General features: G+C 47.9%; 1 protein-coding gene across 1 annotated transcript in view; it reads left to right on the top strand.

The window, feature by feature from the left end:
- Nucleotides 1–23,645, top strand: part of LOC115086154 — a 101,369-nt gene that overhangs the window by 48,091 nt on the left and 29,633 nt on the right. The window contains exons 4-6 of the mRNA XM_029592656.1: nucleotides 11,781–11,859; nucleotides 12,553–12,611; nucleotides 12,993–13,060. Coding sequence (XP_029448516.1) covers nucleotides 11,781–11,859; nucleotides 12,553–12,611; nucleotides 12,993–13,060 — 206 coding nt within the window. The remainder of the gene's footprint in view (nucleotides 1–11,780; nucleotides 11,860–12,552; nucleotides 12,612–12,992; nucleotides 13,061–23,645) is intronic.

The following is a 23,645-nucleotide window of genomic DNA, read 5'->3' as shown; positions in this document are numbered from 1 at the left end:
TCTACGTTCCTGCTCTATATCTTCCCTCAGATTGCATACACGGACTTTGACTTTGCTTTGCCTGACCACGCCGTTGACTCTTTCCAGACCCAGACCTCTGCATTGCCTGACCATGCCGTTGACTCTCTCCAGACCCAGACCTCTGCATTGCTTGACTACGCCGTTGACTCTCTCCAGACCCAGACCTCTGTATTGCCTGACTACGCCGTTGCCTCTCTCCAGACCCGGACTTCTGCATTGCCTGACTACGCCGTTGACTCTCTCCAGACCCAGACCTCTGCATTGCCTGACTACGCCGTTGTTTCTCTCCAGACCCAGACCTCAGCATCGTTTGACTAAGCTTGACCCTCTCCATGCTCAGACCTCAGCCTTGCTTGCCACTTCGTCCAGTTTGCTGCCAGCCCTGACTCAAGCCTGTTCTTTGATGCCTCTTCAGCTTACTTCCTGGACTTGGCCTATTCAGGCTTCTGCCTGCTGTTGCTCGGGCGCCCCCTGTCTGCCATAGTTCCTTTGGCGCTCGAGTTTCCAGGACACTACTTCACCCAGTGTAAGACTGTACCATCTTCCCTCTGCTGTCTCTGGGCTGATCACCATCTCCTCATCGACGTCATACAGAGGCCCACCTAAGCCCAGCCGGCCCCGGCACCCAAAGGCTCAACCCATGGGGAACAAGGGCTGGTATTGGTGAAGCTCCAGTTGGCCTCTGTACATCAGCCCACTCCGCCTGCCAACAGTGGGGACTCGTAGGACCCTGCCTACGGGTTGCGTCAATCCCACCTCGGCCCACGGGTCCACCTCCGGTGCAACAGATTGCAAAGGCCATGGACTCGGTGGAGCCGCATGCTCTCCAGGCCATTCCTGGCCTGGCATCCAAAGTACAAGAACAGCAGCAGTTTCTCAAGGCACTGGCCTCCTCCACTGAGCATCTCCATGCCCGACTTGATGCCCTCACCAGCAATCCGGTTCCAGTACCGGCTCCTTCTCATACACAGTCGTCATCTTCCATGCCTCGAGCCATGTTGGCCCTACTAGCGCTCCCGTGCTTCAACGGTGACTCCAAGCTCTGCAGTGGGTTAACCAACCAATGATATATGCAGTTCGCTCTGCAGCCCTCCATCTTCCAGGATGAATTAACCAAGGTCACCTTTATCTTGTCTCGTCTTGAAGGGAAGGTGCTGGCCTGGGCTTCTCCCCTGTGGGAACGGTCAGACTCCCTCCTAAAGGAGCTGTCCCAGTTCTTGGCTGCATTTCGCTGGACCTTTGATGATCCTGGGTGGCACGCCATGGCAAGCACAAGTTTGTTACACCTTCATCAAGGTCAAAGAAGTCTTTTCGACTATACTATTGAATTTCGGACTTTGGCTTCTGAACTCGCTTGGCAGAAAGACTACCTACAAGCTATATTCCTGGATGGACTTTCCTCGCAGCTGAAAGATGAGCTGGCTGCCCGGGAGCTCCCTTCCTTTCTCGAGGACTTTATAGACTTAACTGGCCGAATTGATTATCATCTCCAAGAGTGTCATCAGGAGATTCATATGCCCAAGAAGCCCTCTCAGGTTCGATCCCGTTCGCCACCGACCACCAGCCCTGCCTCCGGTGGGGTTCCCATTGTGGCCAAGACGGAAGAGCCCATGCAGCTGGGCCGTGGGTGGCTGACCCCAGAAGAGCACCTCCAGCAGAGACAAACCGGTCTGTGTCTGTATTGCGGAGCACCTGGGCACCATCTACAGGCCTGTCCTGTCCGCCAGGCCTAAGTTCAGTAGGGGTCCTGAACTTGGGCGCAACATCTCCAGTCCCTCAACTGTCTGTACCGGTCACCCTGATCTGGGACTCCGGTCCTTTCCAGTCCTTGCTCTGGTGGACTCTGGAGCAGGAGGTAATTTTATCCTCAAGGACTTAGTCCAACTCTTGGGTATAAAAACCCATCCTCTGGAGACTTCCCTATATATAGCTTCCATTTATGGGGAACCGTTACCTGGTCGAATATTCCTCACTACAGAGCCAATCCAACTATGCACTGGTGCTCTCCACTCGGAAGAAATTGAATTACTAGTATTGGAGAAATCCATTCATCTGGTGGTCTTAGGACTACCCTGGCTCCAGAGTCACTCTCCCCAATTTGATTGGGGTTCGCTTCAACTGGTGGAATGGGGTTCCGCCTGCCATCAGTCCTGTCTACTGTTAAAAACTTCGAAACTTACCCCGCCTGGTTTCCTCCCCAGAGATAGCCAGTGATGAAACAGACTTTAAGTTTCAAAACATAACATTTATTAAGTAGCTTAGAGATCTATAAGAGCTGGCAGGATTTGTTTATTTCATGCATGCATACAAAGTTAAGACTGCGGAAACTATAAGGAATCAAGATTGTGTTTCCTTATGGGAGTAGAGGAGCTAAATATCACAGAATTTAACTGTTCACCTAGCCATGCCAATCTACTCATCGTTTTAAATTTGTCTTTGTCTATTAAGCACTAGTAACAAGGCTTGCACGTCCCTCCCTTTCTCAGCTCTACATTTGCTGGTAATTTTCCTTCATGTGCCCCTCAGATGTTACATATCATGCTTATTCAGTAGTTCATTGTTCTTATAGTTTCTCAGGCACTTTAGACACTTTCTTATCTCACATTCATTCTGCAGACTCATTCTTTTCCACACTATTGCACAGCTTCTGCTTCTCTGTCTCTGGGCTGGCCATGACCTTGTATTTCAGTTACTAGTCAACATGGGGCAGTTTTTCTTAAAGCAGCAATTAACAACTAACTTAAATCTTCACTATGTAAAGTAGTTCCACCACCTGTGGTTCCTCTGGCTGCCACTTCCTCTGGTATACCCGCTCCTTACACGGATTTCGAAGATGTATTCTCCAAGCAAAAAGCAGACATTCTTCCACCTCTTCGGAGGTTCGATTGTCCCATAGACCTGCTACCTGGGACCACGCCTCCCCGAGGGCATACCTATCCTCTGTCTCTTCCCAAGACAAAGGCCATGACGGAGTACATTCAAGAAAATCTTGCAGAGAATCAAAATGGCTGCAACAGGAGAGGTTGTGTGCTGAGGAGCTCTCATCGCTAGTGAATTACCGCAGTCCAGAAATGCCCCGTATGAAAAGAAAGGGCAGAATCCAGGTGGAAACCCCAACCACTCCGATACAAGCTCTTTCTCAATCAAATATTGAGAACTTCTTCGCACCGACAGCGATCTCAACTCCGAAAGGAATGTCTGCTGCGGCAGTCGGCAGGGAGCATATGCCGATGCAGCTGGACACACAAACATCTCTGAGCCCCAGGGCTCCCATAATGCCTTCTCCGCAATTCAGGCCGATGCTGGATTCGGGACTGGTCACCCAACCAAAGTTGCTGAGTGAGTTGCAGCCCCCTCGTGAGGAACTCTGTGGAGGCGGAACAAGTTGTCGGAGGAAATGGTTCCCTAACCCAGTAAGGGTTAGGGAACCATTTCCGAGTAAGGGTAAAGATCCGGAAGCAACCCCGACAACTGCTATACATCTGAGGCAAGAAGGAATGGCGGCGTACCCAGCTATGGGACAGGTACGCCGTCAAGAAGATATGGTAAGCACAGTTTCCACTGCGACCTTAACAGTGATTAACTTTCAAAATGTTACCTTGGAAACAGTATGGAAGGCTCTTATCTCTCTAGAATCCTCTATAGTAACGTTATCAAAAATTATGACGGACACACAACAACGTATTTGCCAAATGGATCCATTATTAATAACACACTCGAATAAAATACAGGATTTTGAAAATCGTGTATCACAGATTCAAGTTACACAGAATACCTTAGTACAAGGAGAATTGCTGAATTCAAGAAAAATTGAGAATTTGACGAATGAGATAAGATCAAAGAATTTAAGAGTATTAAATTTTCCACATATTGCTTTAATTTCACTGCTGGAGCAATTTAAGAAGTATATAGTGGAAATATTGCAATTATCAAGGGAATCAATCCCATCTATTACTAAGATTTATTTTGTAAAAACAGAAAAAGGAGGGACAATGTAATCAAGTTCCAAATTTAGAAGCTGGAAACCTTACAAAATTTCTGGAGCAAACGTCGGAAGAGCAGGTTGATATTTGCGGGACGTTGTTGGTCAGCTTCTCATCAGTTTCAGCTAGAGATTTGATTCTTAAACTTTTTCTCCGTAATAGAGAGAGATTGTACTTAGGATATAAGATATGGATTTTTCCAGATTTGACGAAAATCATTCAATAACGGAGAAAAATATTATTGGCTAAGTGTCAAGAGGCAAGGGACATAGGAGCCCAGATTACCATACATTTCCCCAGTAAATGTGTTCTTAGATTAAATAATTTGATATATGTTTTCTTTGATCCCTCGCAGTTGAGTGTTCCTTGATACACATTCCCTCAATCAAAGCGTTACTTAAATCATGTTATGGGAAATTGTATATTAATGCCATCTCTCTCTTTGATCTTTCTGAATAAGATACTTTATGTATTTGCTCCTAAATTTAATTTGATTCTCTTGTTTCTTTATAACGGGTCGACTTAATGTTGGGTAAATAGAATGTAAAGAATATTTCCTTCTGTATCTTGCAATAATGCAAGACATGATTTACTTAATAGTGACGACTGAATTGATTTAAAAAAAATTTGTTTTATGACCCATTTAATGATATGCATGTATTGCTATCTAAGATTTGTTTGAAAATGCATAAATAATAAAGAAAGAAAGAAAGAAAAAAAAAAGAAAATCTTGCCTGGACTCCATTACTCGTAAAGACAAGTACCCTCTGCCACTGATCTCAGAATTATTCGATCACTTGCATGGAGTGTCCATATTCACCAAGTTGGATCTACGTGGGGTGTACAACTTGGTATGAATCCGCCCTGGCGACATTTGGAAAACAGCTTTTAACACTAGAGACGGGCATTACGAATACCTGGTGATGCCCTTCGGGCTCTGCAACGCACCCAGAGTTTTCCAACGAATGATGAACTAAATCTTCAGAGATCTACTATACACCAAGGTTGTGGCATACCTGGATGACATCCTTGTCTTTTCTAAAGATTTGGCCAAACACCACACTGATGTCCGTTCCGTCCTCCAATGCCTTTGTGAGAATCACTTATTTGCAAAGTTGGATAAGTGTTTATTTGAGAAATCCAGTCTGTCTTTCATAAGAACATAAGAACATAAGAAAATGCCATACTGGGTCAGACCAAGGATCCATCAAGCCCAGCATCCTGTTTCCAACAGTGGCCAATCCAGGCCATAAGAACCTGGCAAGTACCCAAAAACTAAGTCTATTCCATGTAACCATTGCTAATGGCAGTGGCTATTCTCTAAGTGAACTTAATAGCAGGTAATGGACTTCTCCTCCAAGAACTTATCCAATCCTTTTTTAAACACAGCTATACTAACTGCACGAACCACATTCTCTGGCAACAAATTCCAGAGTTTAATTGTGCGTTGAGTAAAAAAGAACTTTCTCCGATTAGTTTTAAATGTGCCCCATGCTAACTTCATGGAGTGCCCCCTAGTCTTTCTACTATCCAAAAGAGTAAATAACCGATTCACATCTACCTGTTCTAGACCTCTCATGATTTTAAACACCTCTATCATATCCCCCCTCAGTCGTCTCTTCTCCAAGCTGAAAAGTCCTAACCTCTTTAGTCTTTCCTCATAGGGGAGTTGTTCCATTCCCCTTATCATTTTGGTAGCCCTTCTCTGTACCTTCCTTTCCTCGGGTATATTATCTCCCAATGAGGATTCTCTATGGACCCTGCCAAGTTAAAAGGAATCCGAGACTGGCCGCAACCTGTGGGTCTTAAGACTCCCCAGTGGCTCTTAGGATTCTCAAATTACTATCATCATTTTATTCCACACTATTCAACCTTGACCACCCCTCTGACTACATTGAATCGCAAGGGCCAAGATACTCGAAATTGGTCACCAGAAGCCATCACCGCGTTCCACTGCCCTAAAGAAGCTTTTCAGGCTGGGCCTTGTCTTCATCACACTGACCCAAACCGCCCCTTTCAGGTAGAAGTGGATGCCTCTGCTATTGGAGCTGGGGTGGTCCTGAGTCAACGCACCGCCTCTGGTTCCATAGTTCCATGTTCATTCTATTCCTGCAAGTTCTCACCAGCGAAACAAAATTATAGCATCGGAGATCGCAAGCTACTTGCCATCAAACTGGCTCTTGAAGAATGGCGCCTGTGGCTAGAGGGCGCTCAGTACAAATTCGTAGTGTTCATCGTTCATAAGAACCTGGAACATTTGAGCCAAGCCCATCGCCTCAATGCCCACCAAGCCAGATGGGCATTATTCTTTTCCAGGTTCAATTTTGAACTTCATTACCGTCCAGCTGAGAAAAACCTACGGGCAGATGCCCTATCACGCTCTTTCGAGCCTGAGGATACTCCGGAAGAACCTGGCTACATCATAGATCCAGCTTGTATTTGCTTGTCCATTACTCACCCAGTCCCTACTGGGAAGACTATTGTGCCCTGACAACTCCGAGAAAGAGTCCTCCAGTGGGCACATGACTCAAAGTTTACCGGTCACCCAGGGCGAGCACGAACCTTGGTGCTGCTCCAGCGGTTCTTCTGGTGGCCCACTATGGTCTCTGACGCAAAAGCATACATTGAATCCTGTAACATTTGTGCGCAACAGAAACCTCCAGTCGGTTGACCTTGGGGTTTGCTTCAGCCACTTCCAACTCCCGAGGAACCGTGGACCCACCTGTCTACAGATTTCATCATGGATTTGCCTCCATCCAAGGGCCATACCATTATATGGGTAACCATAGATCTATTTTCAAAAATGGCCCATTTCGTTCCTCTACCAGGCCTTCCATCTGCTCCTGAGTTGGCGCGCCTATTCTTTTGTCACATCTTCAGATTACATGGCCTACTCAAGGACATTGTCTTGGACAGGAGTCCAAAATTTGTTGCTAGATACTGGCGTGCCTTGTGCCGAAAATTCGGCATTAACATCAGTCTAACAACTGCTTACCACTCCCAAGCCAATGGACAAGCTGAGCGTATGAACCGCTCCTTAAAGGCTTTTCTCCGCACCTACATAAATGACCACCAAGACAATTGGTCTGAACTGCTACCTTGGGCGGAGTTTTCTCACAACTCCCACATCGCCACTGCTACAGGCACATCACCATTTTCCATTGTCTATGGGAAGCAACCACGACCACCATTGCCCATACCACTATCAGTACCTTCCCCTGCTGTGCAGGCTACTGCTGATGCCCTCAAGGCTTTATGGGAACAGACAAACCTTCGCTTATGTCAAGCCGCTTCCCAGGCCAAGAGATCTGCTGACAGTCACCGATGCTCAGCCCCTGAATTCCCTCATAGCCAGAAACTCTGGTTGAGTACTTGGTATATCCGACTCAAGATACCTTCTCAAAGATTCGCTCCAAGATACATTGGACCTTTTGTGGTCACCCGACGCATCGGACCAGTTACATACCAGCTTCGGCTGCCACCTACGCTGGGAATACACAATACATTTCATGTATCTCTGCTAAAACCAGTAATCTTGTCTTGACCTTCCCGAAAGGCTCCTGAACCACCTCCATTGGTGGCTGAGACTGATACAACCTACAAAGTATATGAAGTCCTCGACGTCTGCTGGAGAGGCTGCCAGTGGGAATACCTCCTTTCCTGGGAGGGTTACGGTCCCAAAAACAACTCGTGGGAACCAGCTCGAAACATCCTGGAGAAGACCCTCCTCCAACACTTTCATTGTGCCCATCCGGCAAACCTCGACCTCCAAGAGGGGGGCGTACTGATATGTGTGCAGTCCGCGGCAGACCCGAGGCACGGCCCTCTTACCTCTCTGCAGTAACTCCAGCTCCTGGTTCCTCGTCTTTGGTGGTGGTGGGCCGCCAGCTCCGTCCTCTGGCTTCCCTGGGTGCCTCCGACTCAGCTACAGTACCTGGCATTCCCAGTCCAGCTACCACCTCCATCGCTTCACGTCGAGCCTCTCCATGTGGCCCATGGAGAGACACTGCTACACGGCGCTGTGCCCGCACACCTCCAATGTTTAAGTAGGGCCTGCAGCGGGAACCTAGCTGCGGCTCCGGATGATGATGTCAGTGGAGCACCGGTACTTAGCTCCCTAGCTTTGCCTTTGCAACAGGTCTCCTTGCTGGTGAAGTACTCGTTGCCTCCTGAGAGATTTGTCTCGCTCCCGTGTTCCTGTTCCTTGCTGTTCCTGGTTCCTGATTCCTTGCCTCTACGTTCCTGCTTTACATCTTCCCTCGGATTACCTACACGGACTTTGAATTTGCTTTGCCTGACCATGCCGTTGACTCTCTCCAGACCCGGACCCCTGCATTGCCTGACAATGGCATTGACTCTCTCCAGACCCAGACCTCTGCATTGCCTGACTACGCTGTTGCCTCTCTCCAGACCCAGACCTCAGCATCGTTTGACTACGCTTGACCCTCGCCGTGCTCAGACCTCAGCCTTGCTTGCCACTTCGTCCAGTTTATTTATTTATTTATTTAGAGGTTTTTATATACCGATAACCATTTGCACATCATATCGGTTTACATGAAACAGTTTAGATAGAATAATGAGTGACAGTTACATGGAACAATTTGGTTGCATAGCATGATAAGAAAAGGTACATAACATGATAAGAGAAAGGTGAATAACTGTTAATAAGGTAGTAACTATAAACATAGTAATAACTAATAACTTTGGACATAGTCCTAAACAAACGTGAAAGGATCGAAGTTTCCAGAGCAGAAAATTAGCAGTTGACATGAGGGGGTAGAGGGCAATGTACAAATAACTTAATAAGTGATAGGGAAGGAGGCAGAGAGGGATTGCAGGGGGAGAGGGAGGAGGGTAGGGGGAGTAGGGTGGGGGGCAAGGGAGGGTGTGGATGAGAGAGAAGGGCGCCGAGGGGTGGTGGGGGATTAGAGGTAGGCTAGCTTGAAGAACCACGTTTTTAATTTTTTTTAAAATTTCTGTGTGCAAGGTTCAATGCGGAGGTCAGGCGGCATTGAGTTCCAGTTTATGGGACCTGCTATTGAGAGTGCTCTGTCCCTAGTCGAGGAGCGTTGTGTGATTTTAGGAGAGGTTAAATGAAGGGCTCCTTTATATGCAGATCTGGTTGGTCTGCTGGATGTATTGAAGTGGAGTGAGTCATTTTGCCAGTTGATGTTCTGGTTGTGTATGGTCTTGTGTATACAGGTGAGGGTTTTGTAGAGAATTCTGGAGGAGATAGGGAGCCAGTGGAGGTCTCTTAGAATGGGCGCGATGTGGTCTTTTCTACGAGTATTGGTGAGTATTCTGGCGGCCTGACTCTACGAGTATTGGTGAGTATTCTGGTGCCCTGACTCAAGTCTGTTCTTTGACGCCTCTTCAGCTTACTTCCTGGACTTGGCCTATTCAGGCTTCGGCCTGCTCTTGCTCGGGCGCTCCATGTCTGCCTACGTTCCTTTGGTGCTTGAGTTTCCAGGACACAACCTCGTCCAGTGTAAGACTGTACCATCTTCCCTCTGCTGTCTCTGGGCTGATCACCATCTCCTCATTGACGTCATACAGAAGCCCACCTAAATCCAGCCGGCCCCGTCACACAAAGGCTCAACCCACGGGGAACGAGGGCTGGTATTGGTGAAGCTCCATTTGGCCTCTGTACATCAGCCCACTCTGCCTGCTGACGGTGGGGACCCATAGGTCCCTGCCTACGGGTGGCGCCAACCCCATCTCCGGCAGAACACAGATTACAGGAAGTACAGCATCGGGGACATGTTTCAGGTTTTGGTGCTGGTCTGTGTTGTCCCTTATCAGGTTTCATTTCTGGTCTGGTGTCAAGATACTGCCTCTTTTGCAGCTAGAGCTGCTGTTTCTCTTCATTCCCCAGGATTATAAGAGTCTTTCCTGATTATTCTTTTGTGGAGATCTTGGATTTTCTCTGTCAGCTCTGATTTCTTTGTATTTTGCACAGCACAGAAGGAAATGCATTTCTGTTTCAATTTCTCCTGTGTTGCATTGTCTTATTGGGGTTTCCAGTTTAGTTTTTGTCTGCATCTTTCTATTTCTAGTCTGTGTATTTGGTGAGGGTCTGCCTGTTTTTTTTGCATTTGTGGCAGCAGCGAGGTCTTCTAGTAGCATGAATTTTCTGTGTAGGGAAATGTAGTAGTCCAGCTGTTTTCCAATTTGCGCCTCCTAATAGGAGGTATATTGGTGTTCTAGGATACATTGCAATATTTGCATTGCTGGGTTGTAATTGTTTGAGTTCCCGATGTTAGAATGAAATAACAGGTTTGTTTCATAGGTGCTGAGTGTATTCTCCAGTATTTTGTGTTGCTTCACAGAGTGCCAAGTAGTGGAGGGTGTTTGTGTTGCTGTTACTTCAATTTCAGTGGCATAATTCAAATTTAAGTCTCATTTTCTCAGAGATAGCAACATGTGCACTTATTGGCTTTGCCAAGGACCATACTCACATGTTGCTGCTTTCTCTCTCAAACATGTGATAAAATTGTCAATGGATTCACCCCGCCCTTGTTTACAGCAGTTAAATGTGTATCTTCCATATATTACATTTTTTACAGGCCTGAAATAGGCTTCTGATGTATTAGGAATGGCTTTTGTATCATTTCTTTGTTCTTCTGTAAGGCTCAAATTGTGCTTAAAACATGGCGGCATTCAGTACCCATCCCCTTCTTTAATGTAGGTGTCTGCTCTTCAGCCAATTTCGTATTTAAGCTTGAGGCTAAGAGTAGTCTTCAGATCTTGCCCTGAAATTTTCCTAGTTGCTACTTGTCACCACTAACTTTCATGCCTCTGGAGAGAGTGAGTGTGTGTGTGTGTAGGTTGTGAGGGGGAGGAGTCAGAATGCTGTTAGCATCTGCCATGACACAGAAACTCTCCATAGAAGGGCACAGGCAATCCTGCAAGCTTTGCCTTCTGTCACACTTCCTGAGCCCACTACATTCCGGACATAGGGAAGCGATGCAGGTTCAGATACTTCTGACACTTCCATGGAAGAAATAAAGACAACTAAAAGCTGCTAGTGAACCATGTTGTATTGTATTTCCCAGCCAGCAATGCACACGTTTTAACAACAGAGACAGGAAGTAGAAATCAGTGAACTGTAACAAACAGCCACTAGGTGGCATCAACCTATAAGTTAGCATCTGTTTCAAATAGCTAATGCTTTAATTAACATGGGATTTCCATGAAGGAATGTTAATTCATGTGCACAGTTTTGACTCACATTTGTTGTCAATGTCTTGTGTGCCGAACTCCTTGTTACTTCGGGATTAAAGCTGTATGCATAAAAATGTGCACGTTTACATGTGCATGGCTGAGCGCATCTTATTACATCAGGGCCTGTAATGGTTTCTCTCTGTTTTGCTTTGAAACATAAATAAGGGATACAAACTATATAAGTTTGATGTAGTGAATTCTGTTTGTTTCACAGACAGCTCCTAGGGAAAAAATGAACTTCTACATGTAAGGTGCACAATTATAGCTCAGGGACCTGCAAATGTTGGTAAATGGGACCAATGTTAAAAAAACTAGTCCCAGGTTTCCAGTTTATGGTAGAAGCAGTGTTTTTGTTCACCATACTCAGGTACAGGTATAGATAGATAAATAGATAGATATGTGTATCTCTCTCTCTCTCTCTCTTTTCTCTCTAAAACAAATATCTGTTTGATGTAATTGATAGATGCATATTTTCTCCCAAGAACCCATGGAACTTGCGCCGTGACTGGTTAGAAGTTACAGATTCTTGACATTGTGCTTGCTTTGCTGTAGGCCTGATGTACGTCTCTGGAACTGGAATGCCAAGCCTGTCCCTGACTCTGCTGGTCGTCACAGCGTTACTACTGAAGAGGTCAGTACTACCAAAGGGACCACCCTCTGCTGGATGAAAAGCCCTGAAATTATTATTCATTGATACTCAGCAAAGGAACGGAGTCCCCACTACACTTTGGTCTCTCCCAAACCTTTACTAATATGTGTAAAGCCCTCGCCCCTATAGTGACAAAAGCTGGTCAGCAAGGCCGCTGTCCTTACACCAAGACAGAGTCCGTGGTTCATGCCAGGAACACATTTCTCTGTATCACTACCAGTTCCGGACTTGTTATGCTGAAGTCTGAATGCTTTCTTGAACCAAGTGTGGGAAAAGGATATTTCACTCTGAAACAATTTGTGTGGGTATTCTCGTATTTAAGGTCATAGTGGTGCAGCTGTTTGCACCACTTAACAGACTGCACTGAACTGTATTCCGCTTTACCCATTGATGGAGCTCTGGCCATAGACAGATGTCACTGCTTCTGGAGCTAGCTCCCAAAACTCCAATTTAATTAATTAATGTATTTATATTCCCCCTTTCGGCATTTCAGAGTGGTTTACATTCAGGTACTGTAGGCATTGCCCTGTCCCCAGATAAATTATTGGGCAGGCCTTACTTCCTCATTGACCTTCGCTGGGCTAGGCTGCCTTTATGACAGAGGTTACTCTAAATTCTGGTCTGCACTCCTCCTCCAACTTTCCTCCAACCTTTTTGTTTTTTATTTATTTACAGGAAAATGTATCAACACAAGAGACTAATCTTGATTCTCCTAACAACCGTGGTCCTTTTTGGTAGGCTTATTTCATTTAAAAATGTTCTCTCCCACCCAGTGGCAGGAAGAAAGCATCATGCAGAGGGTTACAACACAGCAGATAAAGCTGCCTAACCATGCAGAGGACTCAGAGCTCAGGGGACAGTTTAAAACAGTTCTTTTGTGAAATCATTAGAAAAGCCTCTTTTACAGTTCATGGGAGGGTATCTCAGCCACTGTACAATAGCGATGCCTTTTAGCCAGGTTTAGGAAACCTGAAGAAAACAGAAGAAAACTGCATGACCAAAAGTCTTTCTAAAATAGTGAAATGTAGCACACCCCACTGGTCCTCTTAACATGTTCATCTCTACCTGCTGCTGTGAAGATACTGATGGCTGGATCCTCCTCATTTTCTTTCCAGGTCTATTCTATGTCTTCTGGTTTGACTCTTTCTCCATGACAGACAGAGTGCTGGTCCAGTCGCTGCAGGTACTAGATTTACAGAGTTTGGGGTGCCCAGGGAGGGAAACTGCAAATACCAGAGATTCAACTGCCTGTTTTCTTACCTGTGATGAAATATGACACTGTCCTTCCACAAATCATATCTGAATTCTCCCTTGCCGCCTCTTCCATCCTGTCTTTTCACCTCGGCCTTCCTAACTGATAACTCTCAAAAAGAGAATAAAGAAAAACATCTGGAAAAGCCGAGGGGAGCAGAGAAGACAGTCGGGGCAGTAAAGGTACAAACAGAGAAAAAAAATTAGTAAAGGCATAAAACAAGTGAATGGAGAAAACATGGAGGTGGGATTGTAAGACCCAGAGGTAAAAGGCAAGAATGCATAAATGAAAAAGCAGGTATACAGAACACTTTTGTTCAGAGTTCACTGAAGAAGGTATTGCAGAAGGTCCACAGACAGACTGCAAGAATACATATGGAAGAGAAGTAGATACCACCAGGCTTGGATTTGCCAATCGTCACACTTAGGGCCTCATTTTAAAAAGCATTTACTCACTTAAAATTGTGTTTTACACGTGTAAATGCACTTTACTAGAATAAGAGGGCTTTTGAAAATTGCTACTACATAAGTCATTGAATTGTCCATAGGATGTACTCATGTAAGTGCACTTTACACGCGTAAATGGCTTTTGAAAATTGCTATGATAGTATGTTACATTTATGCGCGCAGCTCCTTTGAAAATTACCTCCTAAGCCTGTGCTAGGTGGCAATATGCTAGAGAAAGTGGGGAGAGGGAAGTGAGAGAATTGCTGCCTACCAGCTGTGCTGAATCTCAGGCAGCAGGGAACAACTCCCTACATCTTGCTCCCCTTCTCTCCCAGACAGTATGCAGGGGGACTGGAGGGGTCAAAATGGAGCAAGTAAAAACTGCTCTGCTGCCTGATCCAGCTTCTCCCTTCCTGTCTTCCTATTGCCTCTGCAGTCCTTGTCCTACTAGCTGGGATCAGCTGCAGTGATGGAGGTATGAACTAGTGAAGAAAGGCGAAGCACAGGAGGGGGTGAAGAGGAAGGAATGAAAAGGGGAATATTGTGATGGAGGCAGAGGAGGGCTTGAGGGAGTGATAATTGGGGGGTTGAGAGGGAGATCAGCTAGGGGGCAAGGAAGGGCTGTGGAGCAAAGGAGGATCATTTTGAGGAGGTTAGAAGGGGCTGAGAGGGAGTTTACTGGATGGGTGGGGATTTTTTGGGGTGTGTGTGTGTGTGTGAGAAAGAGAGAGAGTGGAACATAAAAAGGGCAGTATAGGATTCAGCAATTGAGATGTGCATTACATAACCCTGGTACATAACCCTGGTAAGCCTGGACCCCTGAGGAGGGGGCGTAAGAGGGGGGGTACTGTTGCGGTACTGGTCGCGAGGAGTGCGACCGGCCCCTTACCTCTTCTCGGCGCCGGCTCGGGGGCACAGCTAGGGTCGCGGGTCCGCTGCTGCGGCCTAGCCCGCGGCGCTCCCACGAGGGAGACGCCGTCGGGAGTACAGGCCCCGCCCTTAGGGCTCACACGCGCGCAGGGAGAGCTCTTTTGAAGGCTCTCCGGCGCGAAGATCCAGCCCCGCCTACTGAATGATGTCAGACGCCGAGGGACATTTAAACTCGGCGTCTGAGAGCTGTGCTTTGCCTTGCAACGTGGTCGCTCTGCCGAGTCTCTAGTTGCTGTTCCTGTCTGCTCGTCCCGGACCCCTGCCAGCCTGCCTGCCTGTCCTGCTGTTCCTGCCTGCTCGTCCCGGATCCCTGCCTGCCTGCCTGCCTGTCCTGCTGTTCCTGCCTGCTCGTCCAGGATTCCTGCCTGCCTGCCTGTCCTGCTGTTCCTGCCTGCTTGTCCAGGATTCCTGCCTGCCTGCCTGCTTGCCTTGACTCCGGTCCGTCTTTCCGTATCTGATTCCAGCTGCCTGCCTTGACTCCGGTCCGTCTCTCCGTGTCTGATTCCTGCTGCCTGCCTTGACTCCGGTCCGTCTCTCCGTTTGTGATTCCAGCTGCCTGCCTTGACTCCGGTCCGTCTCTCCGTGTCTGATTCCTGCTGCCTGCCTTGACTCCGGTCCGTCTCTCCGTATCTGATTCTCGCTGCCTGCCTGATCAGTCCGTCCAGATCCTTGGTCCGCTCCAGGTATTTTTCCACGCCGAACATTCACCTAAGTCCCAGCGGTCCGGGTCCCTACGGGCTCCTCCTGGGGGGACCGCGGACTTCCAGGGTGAAGACACCTAAGTCCTAGCGACCCGGGCTCCAACAGCTCCTCTGGGGGGGTCACGGGTTTCCAGGTGAAGTCTCGGGCTCGTCAGCGCGTGTTTGCCTCCCGACCGTCCTCCTTCGTCGGTCGGCCCAAGGATCCACTTCTGGACTACAACAAAAGGTTCCCCCAGTTCCTTACAAACTGAATCCCTCTTCCTTGCACCATAGTCTCATCCACTCATTGAGACTCTGGAGCTCTGCCTGCCTCTGGGGACCTGTGCATGGAACAGGGAGTATTTCAGAAAATATTACCCTGGAGGTTCTGGATTTCAACTTTCTATCTAAGAGCCTAAATTTGGTTTCCAGAACCTCTCTCCCACATTTTCCTGTGTTGTTGGTGCCCACATGTACCACGACATCCAGCTCCTCCACAGCACTGTCTAAAATCCTATCTAGGTGACGCATCACCATGTGATCCTCACGCCCACCAGCCACCCAACTGTCTGCATTCCTAATAATCGAATCACCAACTATGGCGGCCAACCTAACCCTTTCCTCCTGGGCAGTAGCCTTAGGAGACATCTTCGGTGTGAGAGTACAATGCACCACTTGGAGAGCAGGTCCTTGCTACAGGATCATTTCCTGCTGCACCGGGTTGACGCTCTCCAATCTGGAGATCTTTCTCCTCCAAGGCAGCACCAGGACTGCCAGACTGGAGTTGGGACTTGGCTACTATGTTCCTGAAGGTCTCATCTATATAGCTCTCTGTCTGCCTCAGCTCCTCCAGGTCTGCCACTCTTGCCTCCAGAGATCGGACTCATTCTCTGAGAGACAGGAGCTCTTTGCACCAGATGCACACATACAACTTCTCACCAGTGGGTAAAAAATCATATATATGACACACAATGTAAATGACTGGGAGGCCCCACTCTTGCTGCTGAACTGCTGCCTTCATTTTAAATTTGTTCAGTTTCTAGTTAAGTTTAGGTTGCTATGGGAGTGGGAATGTGTACAATTAGGGTCCTTTAAATGTATTCACTATTTATCTGGTAGTGACCTGCAAGATAATGGTTAAACTCTTGATGAGGCATGGGGAATTTCTGAATTTAATTTTTTTTTGTTTCTTTTTAGTGTGAAAGTGTCATCTTCCTATAAATTAAAGGATGAGCTAGGAGTGGGTGGGAGGGAAAGACAAACACACAAATTTCTGGTTTTTGCCTGCCTTCTGACTAGTTATTTAATACAAAGACACAAAACTCCTGATTATTTTGCCTACCTTCTGACTAGCTATTTAAGATAGACACACAAACACACTAAAGAATATACCCCAATAGTTTAGTTCTCCCCAAAACTTTTAAATTCTAAAATTTCCCCAAGTAGTACTTACTGATAATTTTCAGCCACCAGCAAAGTGATCCTCTCTTCTCAGTGTTCCCAATGGGTTTCTTTAGAAGATAAATATAGTTCTACTCAATTTTGATGTCAACTGGGAGTTCATTTCCTAACCTAGAGAAAACCCTAAGACTTGTGGTGCTTGGCATTTTTCAGGCCTCCCCCACAAACCCCACACTCACCTCCAGCTCTGAACTCTGGCAGGAAGCCACTGATGCCAGGGGAGACTGCTATGCTCCGTCCACCTTCCCCATTGGATTTCAAGCTGACTTGTAGCAGGCCCCTGGGCCTGGCCTTCTGCCGACTCTGCTTCTGTCTCCAGCCCCTTCTAGGGGTGCGTGCACTGATGGTGTCCTATTTAATGGGCCCACAGCAGGGAGCACCTGAGGCATCTGAAGATGACGTCAACACCTGAGGCCTATAAGAGGTCATCTCGGCAGTTCTTCTTTGCCTTGGAAATAGGTCGTCTCCTTGGAGAAGTATATTGCCTCTGTGCTCCTGGTTCCTGACTCCTGTTCCTGCTGTGTGCCCCTGAGTTCCCGTGTCTTGTTCCTGATTCCATTGGCAATACGGTTCATCTTGATTTCTTGACTTTCTGATCAGACCACTTCGTCTGTCTTCAGTGCCCTGTCCTGCTCCTATAGTCCCTCATCCTCCTCTCGTTCCTTGTCTTCAGATTGATCTTCTGCCTTGATCTTGGTTCGGACTTCTGGCTTTGATCTTGGATTGGACTCCTCGCTTGACCTCGGATTGGCCCTTTATGCTGCTTAACCTCTGCCTGCCAACGAAGGAGGACGGTCGGGAGGCAAACACGCGCTGACGAGCCCGAGACTTCACCTGGAAACCCGTGACCCCCCCCAGAGGAGCTGTTGGAGCCCGAGTCGCTAGGACTTAGGTGTCTTCGCCCTGGAAGTCCACGGTCCCCCCAGGAGGAGCCCGTAGGGACCCGGACCGCTGGGACTTAGGTGAATGTTCGGCATGGAAAAATGCCTGGAGCGGACCAAGGATCTGGACGGACTGATCAGGCAGGCAACGAGAATCAGATACGGAGAGACGGACCGGAGTCAAGGCAGGCAGCTGGAATCACAAACGGAGAGACGGACCGGAGTCAAGGCAGGCAGCAGGAATCAGACACGGAGAGACGGACCGGAGTCAAGGCAAGCAGGCAGGCAGGCAGGAATCCTGGACAAGCAGGCAGGAACAGCAGGACAGGCAGGCAGGCAGGCAGGAATCCTGGACAAGCAGGCAGGAACAGCAGGACAGGCAGGCAGGCAGGGATCTGGGACGAGCAGGCAGGAACAGCAAGACAGGCAGGCAGGCTGGCAGGGGTCCAGGACGAGCAGACAGCAACAGCAACTAGAGACTTGGCAGAGCGACCACGTTGCAAGGCAAAGCACAGCTCTCAGACGCCGAGTTTAAATGTCCCTCGGCGTCTGACGTCATTCAGTAGGCGGGGCTGGATCTTTGCGCCGGAGAGCCTTCAAAAGAGCTCTCCCTGCGCGCGTGCGCGAGCCCTAAGGGCGGGGCCTGTACTCCCGACGGCGTCTCCCTCGTGGGAGCGCCGCGGGCTAGGCCGCAGCAGCGGACCCGCGACCCTAGCTGTCCCCCCGAGCCGGCGCCGAGAAGAGGTAAGGGGCCGGTCGCGCTCCTCGCGACCAGTACCGCAACACCTTTTGGGGAACAGAGTTTTTCCGAAGGGGTGGGCTCCACTGTAACCAAAGTGGAACAAGGCTGCTGGTGCTAACCTTTAAAAAGGAGATAGAGCAGCTTTTAAACTAAATCAAAGGGGAAAGCCAACAGTTACTCAGCAGCGCATGATTCAGAGGGAGTTATCATCGAAGGATACTAATGAAACATTAGAGTTAGGGCATCCCAACAGAGAAATTCCAATAATAAAAAAAAGTAGTCCAAGTGCCTATAATTAAAGATTCACCTGAGCTAAAATCTTCCAATTTATCCCTATCAGCTGAAAAACAGAATGTTAATACAAACAAAAAACACACTTTGAAATGTTTGTATGCTAATTCCAGAAGTCTAAGAAGTTAGATGAGAGAACTAGAGTGTATATCAATGAATGATGACGTAGATTTAATTGGCATCTCAGAGACATGTTGGAAAGAGGATAACCCATGGGATAGTGCTATACCAGGGTACAAATTATATTGCAATGATAGAGAGGAGCAACTTGGTGGCAGGATAGCACTTTGTCTGGGAAAGTATTCAAGTTAGGGAAGAGAACATAGTAGAAATCTCATCTTTGGGAGACTTTCCTCACTCCAATTGATGTCAAATCTTCACTGAGGGGAACTGTGTAGTTCGTACGTCTCACTGGGTGCATGTAAAACTGGCCCCTAAACCACCATCACCACCTCCCCTTGAGCTATTAGCTGGCACTCCTAAAGGCATATAAATAGTTGAATACTATGAAGGCCTTATAAATAGTCTCTCTCTCTCTCTCTCATCACAGTATGGGAAAACTTTACCACATGCTGTGTTGCTGTGGTAATTCTAAACATGCCCTGCTCTCTTACTGCATGTGATGTTATAGGATTTTGATGAATCTAGGGGTTGGAATGGAACTTTGCTGCATCAGAATTGAGTGCTTTTTTACATTGGCATAAGATTGGCGAGCTGAATCCCTGGGCCCGCATAGCATCCTAGGGGGCTGGGGATCCTCCGCTACATATTAGAGCTTGGCAAAAGAGAGGGTTTAATCTTTCTGGCTTATTACCTTTTTCTAGATTCATTTATAAGGTTTAGGGAAAGTGGAAACCCATATTATTGAATGTTAAACAGGCCTATCACTTAACTTCTTTTCTTTTTGATAGCTCCTTCCCACCAGGGACTGAACAGAGCGTATAGAACGATGGAGGGGGAAGGGTTTGTTTAAATGGGAGCAATTGTGGGATGGCCAGAAGTTATTGCCATTTGAAAAACTGCAGCTCTCCTACCCGGTTTTAGATTTGGACCTTTTTGCTTATAATCAGATTATTCATTTTTTCACTTCTACAAAGGTGGGTCAGGAGCTTAAGCTCAAACTGATAAACTTACTAAACCTACCTCTAAGATTTACGCCTTACTAAATCGTGATCCCCCAAAAGAAAATGGCATATCAATTTGCTTGGGAACAAGACCTGGAGGGTATGTTGGAGGACAAAGACTGGGATCAATTTTTCTTAGCAGTTAGCAAGAATTCAGTCTCATCAATAATTAAGGGAAATGGGTATAAAGTACTCTACAGGTGGTATTTAACACCGGTTCGATTGCGCAAGATGTATACTGGTTCTGAATATAGGTGTTGGAAGGGTTGTGTTATGGTTTTGTATGGATGTGAACCCTGGGCCGAAGTGAGAGATGTCACCGCCGTGAGCCTCACCGTCGGTAGGCGTGGTCTAGTAGCGCAGGACACAGCTGTAGGTAGAGACTTTATTGTAAGGAAGGAAAGGAGAACCCGCAGAGCGGGGATGAAGTAACACAGTTCTGAGTAGTGGGGTATACCCAGGTGATACCGCTGATGATGTAGATCTGGTAGTGGCCCGTGGAGCGGGGTACACCAGGAAGCTCCTTCAGGCAACAGGAATTACCTCAGGGGTGCAGATCCGGTAGTGGCCACAACGCGGGGTATGCCGAGGAGTCTGTACTGAAGATGGTGCGATTGAGGTGCAGGAAGCCCGAAGGAAGTTCTGGGTGAAGCAGTAGAGCCTTGTACTCAGGATGGGCTGGAACAGCTTCACTGGAGAGGAATGGTAGTGGCCTGTGGCACAGGGTACACCACAGAGAATTCCAGCAAGCAGAATGTTGTAGTCAGAAGTAAAGTACTCACAAATGGAAGTTCCAAGAATAGCTCCAAGGCAGTGGGTCAGGTAGAATCCCAAGGCAGGCAGGCCCTCCGAGGAGCGGATAGCCAGGAACACAGAAGGGCCCCCGAGGAGCGAGTACCCAGAGCATCAAGACCCAAGGAGGACTGGAACAGGAAGTCCAAGAGTAGAGCGGATTCAGCAACGAGGAAACTCCTTGCTAACTCGTAGTAGCAGTGGGCTGGTAGGCTTAAGTACAGAGGCGAGCTGACGTCATCCGGAGGGGACGCCCCCGAGGTTCTCGCCATGAAGTGTACAAAGGAGACCCTTGTGCAAGCGTGCGCGCCTTAGGTGATTCCGGATCCAAGATGGTGGTCGGCAGCGCCCATGCCGTCCTGGGGACGCCAAGGAGGTTGGCATTGGCTGGCGGATGCCGCCATTTATCCTAGGATTGATGGTGCAGGGAAAAAAGAGGTGAGCATGAGAGGTCACAGCTGTCTGCGACCGACGGGCGTAACAGGTTGTGGAGCTAGAGGCACATTTATACACCTATGGTGGGAACATCAGGACAGTGGGAAATTATAGGATGCAGTGTTTGATTTCATTTACTCCTTGAGAGGTGTTCGGGTACCTAAGGATCCCAAAGTGTGCTTATTATATATACCACCAGCTTTGAGGACGGAGCTTTTTCAGCATTGGGTTCAGCAGGTGGTTACGGCAGCTAGGTGTGAAATTGCTTATTGGCGGCATAAGCCTGCTGTCCCTTCACTGGGAGATGTTTGTACCCGGCTGGACAGGGTGTTCTATATGGGAAAGATAACTGCTATGCATAACGATAGGGTGTCTGTTAGGTTTCATAGGTTTCGTGGACCCTTGGCCCGAGGTGAGAGTTTGACTCTCCCTAAGGATTTGAACCCACAGGGGCCTCACCATCGGGAGGCGAGGGTGGATTGGAAACAGTAGCAACTGGACTACGGCTGAGGGCCCAGGAGAAAGGAGGCATAGCCGAGCTGTCTGCGTCACAGCCACGTGATCGCAGGCACCGGCACTGTAGCAATACTGCCGGGTGCCCCGAGGAGCGGGGAAGCGTAGAGACAGGAACGCTGGTGTAGTAACGCTGGGGCTTCCCCGAGGAGCGGGGACGTGTAAAGACTGAATGTCCGGTGTGGTAACACTGAGGCTATCCCGAGGAGCGGGAAGCGTAGAGACTGGAACTCCAATGTGGCAATACCGAGACTATCCCGAGAGGCGGGGAGCGTAGAGACAGGATCTCTGGTGTAGCAACGCTGAGGCTACCTCGAGGAGCGGGGCAGCGCAAGATAAAGTCCCGAAAAGGAAGTGCAGAGCAGGCCCCCGAGGAGCGGGTACCCAAGCCAGTGTCCAAGATGCAGAGCAGAGATTCAAGGCAGGAATGGCAGGTCTGGGAGAACAGGAACAAGCACCAAAGGAGCTCAGAGAACTAGTTGCCAAGTCGATTAGTGTAGGCCAAAGGAAGTGCTTAAATATCTCAGGCTTGTGATGTCATCAGCCAGGGACACCCCTGCAGTTCCGCCATTGGGTCTTTAAAGGGAGGCCTGGTGGCGCGTGCATGCACGTGCCTAGGAAGGCCCAGAGTCGGCGTGTAGGTCGGCGGCATCCCAGCCGCCATGTGGAGTCTCGGGAGGCAGGAGGTAAGCGGCGGTAGTGGCTAGCCACAGCTGCGAGTTACCCGAAGTGGAGAGCAGGGCATGACATGACGTAAGTTGGGTTGGCTGCGGCTGCCCGCAGCCGACGGTCATAACAGTGTCCAGATTTGAGAAAATTTGTCACCCCTACACACAATGGAAATCTAAGCTGTCTGTATGATGGTTTACTTTGGGCGAATGCTGTGGGTGGGACGCTCCTGGAGCATTGCATTGCTGCATTGATCCTATCTGGGTTGTGGTTCTACCTGGAAATGTTATGATTGGGTTGAAGGGAGGATTGATGGTGGTATAATATTGTTTACTAGGGTGTTCTACTATCACCTTTTTACTTCCTCTTGGGCTCCGTATGCTTTGTATTGACTCAGTTCTTCTTAAGTATTCGTTTTTGCTGGCACACATATATGTACTTATATATACACTTATGTTCCGTATACGCATTCGGTCACCACAGGGATCTTGTGTAGAGGGGTGGGTTGAGGGTGGGGGTATAATAATGCAGCATTTGAATGAACATTTATTTTGTGGTCGCATGTTATCTGTAATGTCTTACAGAAATATTTATATGGTTTCACGGCATTGTATGTTTTCATTGTGCTGTAGTTCATCTGTTCTGTTTAATAAACATTAAATTACAAAAAAAAAAAAAAATAAAAGAGAATCCTTTTTCACTCAGCGCTTAGTTTAAGCTCTGGTATTCATTGTCAGAGGATGTGGTTACGGCAATTAGTGTATCTGGGTTTAAAAAGGTTTGGATAGTTCCTAGAGGAAAAATCCATAAACTGCTATTATTAACAAGCATTAGTAGCTTGAGATTTATTTAATGTTTGGGTAATTGCCAGGTACCTGTGACTTGGATTGGTAACTGTTGGAAACAGGATACTGGGCTGACCCAGTATGTCATATCTTATGTTCAAGCCATGGCTGTTCCCTGTGGGAGATTAATATCTGTTCCCTGTACGTACCAGGATCAGTCCAGATTTCCTGGGTTTGGCCCCCCCCTCTAGCAGATGGAGACAGAAGTTTACTAAACAAAAACTCCGCCTCATATAGGCTGGTGCCACCTACAGTCTGGCAGTATTCTTCTGTCTCCAGCAGGTGGAGGAGGTGCCAACCTACAGTCTGTGCTAGAGTCTATTTAGAGACTGGATAGGGAGTTAATTTTTAAAAAAAAAAATTGTCTTCTTCGATCAGGAGTGTAAGGGACCACAGTGTGTGCCTGCAGATCCCAGTCTTTGCCTCCCCAGGGGGGTGGGAGGTCCTGAAGGGACCATCCCCCCTGGTTTCAGATGGCCGCTGAGGTACTGGGGGATCGACCCTTTTTTTCCAGCGTGAGGTCCCCTGGAGGGTGATACCGGGGAGCCTGGCTCACTCCCCCCAGTGGATCCAGGACCCAGAGGCAATTCGGCAGGTATTAATAATAATAATAAAATATATTTTTTTATTTTTGTTCTGTGTTGGCTCGACTCTCCCTTCCCTCCAGTCGCGTTGGGGACTGGTTGCGCTCCGGTTCGCCGCACTTA

Source organism: Rhinatrema bivittatum, chromosome 2, assembly GCF_901001135.1.
Source record: "Rhinatrema bivittatum chromosome 2, aRhiBiv1.1, whole genome shotgun sequence".
NCBI lineage: Eukaryota > Metazoa > Chordata > Amphibia > Gymnophiona > Rhinatrematidae > Rhinatrema > Rhinatrema bivittatum.
The sequence above is the reverse complement of the archived record's forward strand: the minus strand, read 5'-3'. Positions and strand labels throughout refer to the sequence as shown.